We start from the raw sequence: 4,561 nt of genomic DNA, 5'->3' as shown, positions 1-4,561 counted from the left end.
TATATATATATAGAAAACAAAATATGAGACTAAAACTTTTAAAGCTACGAAGCACTGCAAAATGACCTGGAGTAGTGTTTGAAATAGCACACATAGCATAGTAGTGATAGTATGTACTGTGTACAGTGCACTTATCTGTCATGGAAAACCTGGAAATATCAGGGATATTTTAAAAGCGTAGTTCTACGCCTAAAAAAATCATGTCTTTCTGTAGTGCGCTGGTTTAAAAACTAAAATATTTAATTTGCAGAAATTATAAATACAGGTGCATCTCAATAAATTAGAATGCCGTGGAAAAGTTCGTTTATTTAAGAGGCACTCTAAGTTCTGTAGATACAGTACCGGTCCAGGAACTACAGTCTATTCCTGAAGACGAGGAGGAAGTCCAGCCTCAGGTGTGGGGCCGCGTCATTCCCTTGGTGCATGGATTGAGTGTGCTCAGTTAAGTGTATTGTCTTCCTTGATTAAAGAAAATTAGTAATGTGAGAGTTTTAGTCGATTTGACTACTTCTGCTGGCCATTCCTGCATATGAAGCATTATATTTAGTTTCCCAAGGGTTTTTGAACAGGAGTGGTATCAATAACAGACCAAATGGATTGCATTTCTGACCCCTATGTAGGGTTGCACGATTAATCGAATGCGATTGTCATGCGCATTTTGTTAAAAAAGCCGGTTCTGTAATCAGCAGGAAATCATCATCACGTACTTTCAGATGGAGCAGCATTTACTACACGTAGCCGTAGTTCACTGGCAAGTTACGCAAAAAAAAATCGCAGACGATTTATTGCGCGTTTCTGAAACCGAAGAAATCGTTCACGATAATGACAGCTGTTTGCATAGCTTCTCAGTGAACTACGGCTCTGTGAAGTAAATGCTGCTCCATCTGAAAGCATGTGAAAATACCACATTTAATAACATATTTTTACTCCAAACTCACTTCATAACGTCAGTCGAGTGTTTGAAATAAATCCTTCTGTGAGATGATGTGGCTTCTTACACAGAATAAGGCACGCAACATATTTCATAGTATTTAAGTAGTGATAAAGGCATTGCATTATAAATATACTTTATTTTAATGAAAATTATCATAATAAGAACTCAGATAAACCGTATATTGCCGTAGTCGTGTGTTTATTAGTCACGTTGAATCAATGAAAGCAGTTGAATCTTCTGTTTATTCAGCTGCAGCGATGGGCATTTTCTGGGTCTCTTCTGCGAGGCGTGTTTGGAGTTTCAGCGCGAGAGCGCCCTCTGGCCTTTGGATGGAGATTTACTGCTGATCACAGAACCGTGCCTTAGTAGGCGCGTTTCCATTACAGATTTGCGCAAAACTTACGATACAAAACGATATTTTCTGAATGTCGATAAAAAAAGTATTGCAAAATGACGGCGATTCCATTAACCAATGTTATGCGGCTAAAACGTAACCTTTTGCCTCTCGCGGTAAGTCATGGCAACGGATTTTGGTGGGATTTTGGCTATATTTATTCAAAGGAGGCTTATGCGTGTATCTTTACAGAAGCAGCAAAAAGAGCCGCTTCAGAAACGTGCGTGGCGCGGCTGGAATAAACCATAGACTGTACAAAAACATAAACGCAAGCATTGCGTGGCCGCAATCAGCTTCTGTGGCCGTATCAGAGCCACACTGCACCGCAGACGTGTGCAGTGTAAATTGTCTAAGCATTAATAGTAGGGAAAGCCCCTTATACTGGAGCTCGGCCACTTATGAAGTGTTTCTTGGCGGTTATAGTACGTTGAAGAATGATCATATGACTTTTTACATACGCCATGTGACCTGTAAATGCGAAAAAGACGTTTCCATTGCAGTTTTGCGAATTATTCCTTTTTCGCATTGCCTGAAAACCCACCTCATGCGAGAGTAAAAACTTTTTTGCGATATATGGGCGTTTTTGCGAAATTTACGCGTTTCCATTAGCCGTATTTTCAATTCGTAATTTCAATTTGCGCAATTTGAAAGGTAATGGAAACACACCTACTGAAAGATACGCATGACAATCGCAGCTTCTGTCGAATCGCGATCTCGATTCCATTTCGATTTATCATGCAGCCCTACCCCTATGTATAGTAAGGATCAAATAGATCTTAATAATGGACTGTTCTGGGTTCAGCATAAGTAAAGTGCTGTTGACAGCATTTATTATGTAATTTTGATACCAAGATAGTTTCAGTGTTTTGAACATGTAAAACCAGTAACTGACACAATATGTGCAAGGACTCCCAATAAGGCTATGACATAACTTTTCATAAAACACTCTTTAATTGGTGCAAACTACACTATCAGTAATAAAAAAAAATTCAATTTTGAATCTCAAATTCAATTTTGTTATTTTTAATTTTTTTTAAATTGAGGCACAAGTTGAAATTGACAATAATGCCACAAATGCTGTCAGTAGAGCTTGCCTAAAATATAGATCATTCCCTTAACAGTTCTGAGATTGTTGAGCTATTATGGTATAACAGGAATAGGGCCAGTGTTGTTTTAGTAATATTTACTATTATAGTATTCATTCATATTTTGAATTAGCTTTTATTTTTGCATTTTTAGTTTCCATTTTAATTTGAGCTAACGTTTTAGTAATAAAATTATTATGTGCTTGTGTATTTTATATATTCAGCTTTAAGTACTTCAGCTTAAACTTACTTTATTTCAACATTTCTCATTTTTGTTTAGGTTTTCATCTAACATTTATTTTTATTTCAACTAACGAAAATGATTTTTAACAGTTTTATTTAACTAACAGTACTCAATATGGCTTCTTTTTTATATTTTCCAGATTGCACAGAAAACCAGTATATCTTTGGAAGGGATCGCGCATGCGATTACACTTTTAACAACACCATTGTAAGACAGTCGACACATTTCAGGACATACAGCAAGAAGCACTTTAAGATTTTCAGGGTAAGGCCAACATCGAGAAGCTGTTTATTAAACTTGTTTACATCAAATGTTTTCTTTTCGTAACTTTTTTTTCTCATTAAAAAAAGTTATGGCTGACTGTGAAAAGCGCATTTCTACAATGGCATCAGGTCTCACTCATCAGGAGCCCCATTTAATTAAAATAATATGGGCTGTTTTACTTTTTACAGTTTTACTTTTGCTTCCGTTTCAGGATGAGAATCTCGTCTACGTCGAGGACCTCAGTGGTAACGGCACGTGGGTGGACGATGAGAAAATAGGAGACGTGAAGCAAAGACTTCTTAGCAATAACTCTGTAATTGCCCTTGCAGAACAAAAACATCAAGGTTAGTCATTTAGGTGAGTTTTTTTTTTTTTTTTTTTCAGGGGTTTATGAAATATAAACTGAAGTTCATACAATAAATCACCTGAAAATGATCATTCTGAGGCCATTTTATATTCAAATGAAAGAATACAGTAAAGTGTCCAGTGGCTTTCAAGGTCTAAAAAGGACAAAGAAAAAAAAACTATGGCTCTGAACTCTGATTGGTTCTTTCTTTCCACAGTTTTTATGTTCATAGATAAGATGGGGGACGATCAACCAAACCTTCCTTTAGAGTTCAGCAAAAAATATCACATTGCACGAAAGATTGGAACGTAAGTGAACTTGATTTTCAGAAACCTTCAAAATATCATGTACCGAGGTACTCTATGCGTCATTAGATTGCATTTCTTAACACAGTGACAACTACCAGGAGCTTCCTGCACGATACTGTTTTATTTGATAATTGTATTACATTTGTTTTTGCAGTTTATTGTACTCAGCCCAAAAACCTCTGTTTGTGTTTTCTGACAGAGGTGTCTGTGGTGAAGTCAAGCTCGCCATTGAAAAGGAAACCTGTAAAAAAGTTGCTCTGAAAACTATAAACAAACACGACTTTCCATCAATAGGGGTAAGAACTGGGTGTATGTACATATTATTATTATTATTATTATTATAATAATGTTTAGTGCTTATCACAATGCACATTGTTTCATACTGTAAATATAACACTTTGATGCCTTATAGTAGTGGTGGGTAGTATGAACAAAAATTTATATCACGGTATTTTTCAAAACGGTATATGACGGTATTTTTTATTTTTTCATGCATGACTGGGTGTAAATCACATTTTCTACTGATTGAGAGAGGAAATAGGCTACTGCAGTAGATTGACTTAGAATGCCCTATTTTACTGTCATGATGAGTGAATATTGTCAAAAAATAGCACACTAAATAGTGACGAAATACGACCCCTTTCTATGCTCATATTTATAATTCCAAACAGTCAGTAAGCGACAGGTGCTTGGAAACGCTGTTTTGTACTCATTTATTGACGAGTTGGCGGCGGTGTGGCCAACTGAATGCACTGCTTCTCTGCCGCTCACTACACAGCACAGACGCCGAGAGAGGTGACACTGCGCCATATATTCTATGGGAAAAAGCCGCTAAAAGCGTCTGAAAGTTGCTAAATCTAGTGCTAAAGTCGCGCTCGTGTGTGTGTGTGAGACGTGGGAGCTGATGGCAGGGGCTGTGGATGTTTGTGGCAGTCATTGTAGATGAGTTCTTCTGTGTCATCACGTTCTATTAGTTCTACAGCTTC

The 4,561-nt window shown here is 37.0% G+C and overlaps 1 protein-coding gene across 1 annotated transcript in view; it reads left to right on the top strand.

Moving 5' to 3' along the window:
* Nucleotides 1-4,561, top strand: part of LOC107550275 (serine/threonine-protein kinase Chk2-like) — a 16,624-nt gene that overhangs the window by 676 nt on the left and 11,387 nt on the right. The window contains exons 2-6 of the mRNA XM_016231526.1: nt 285-441; nt 2,797-2,921; nt 3,133-3,265; nt 3,485-3,575; nt 3,775-3,871. Coding sequence (XP_016087012.1) covers nt 285-441; nt 2,797-2,921; nt 3,133-3,265; nt 3,485-3,575; nt 3,775-3,871 — 603 coding nt within the window. The remainder of the gene's footprint in view (nt 1-284; nt 442-2,796; nt 2,922-3,132; nt 3,266-3,484; nt 3,576-3,774; nt 3,872-4,561) is intronic.

This window comes from Sinocyclocheilus grahami, unplaced genomic scaffold, assembly GCF_001515645.1.
Source record: "Sinocyclocheilus grahami isolate Dianchi unplaced genomic scaffold, SAMN03320097.WGS_v1.1 scaffold394.1, whole genome shotgun sequence".
NCBI lineage: Eukaryota > Metazoa > Chordata > Actinopteri > Cypriniformes > Cyprinidae > Sinocyclocheilus > Sinocyclocheilus grahami.
The sequence above is the reverse complement of the archived record's forward strand: the minus strand, read 5'-3'. Positions and strand labels throughout refer to the sequence as shown.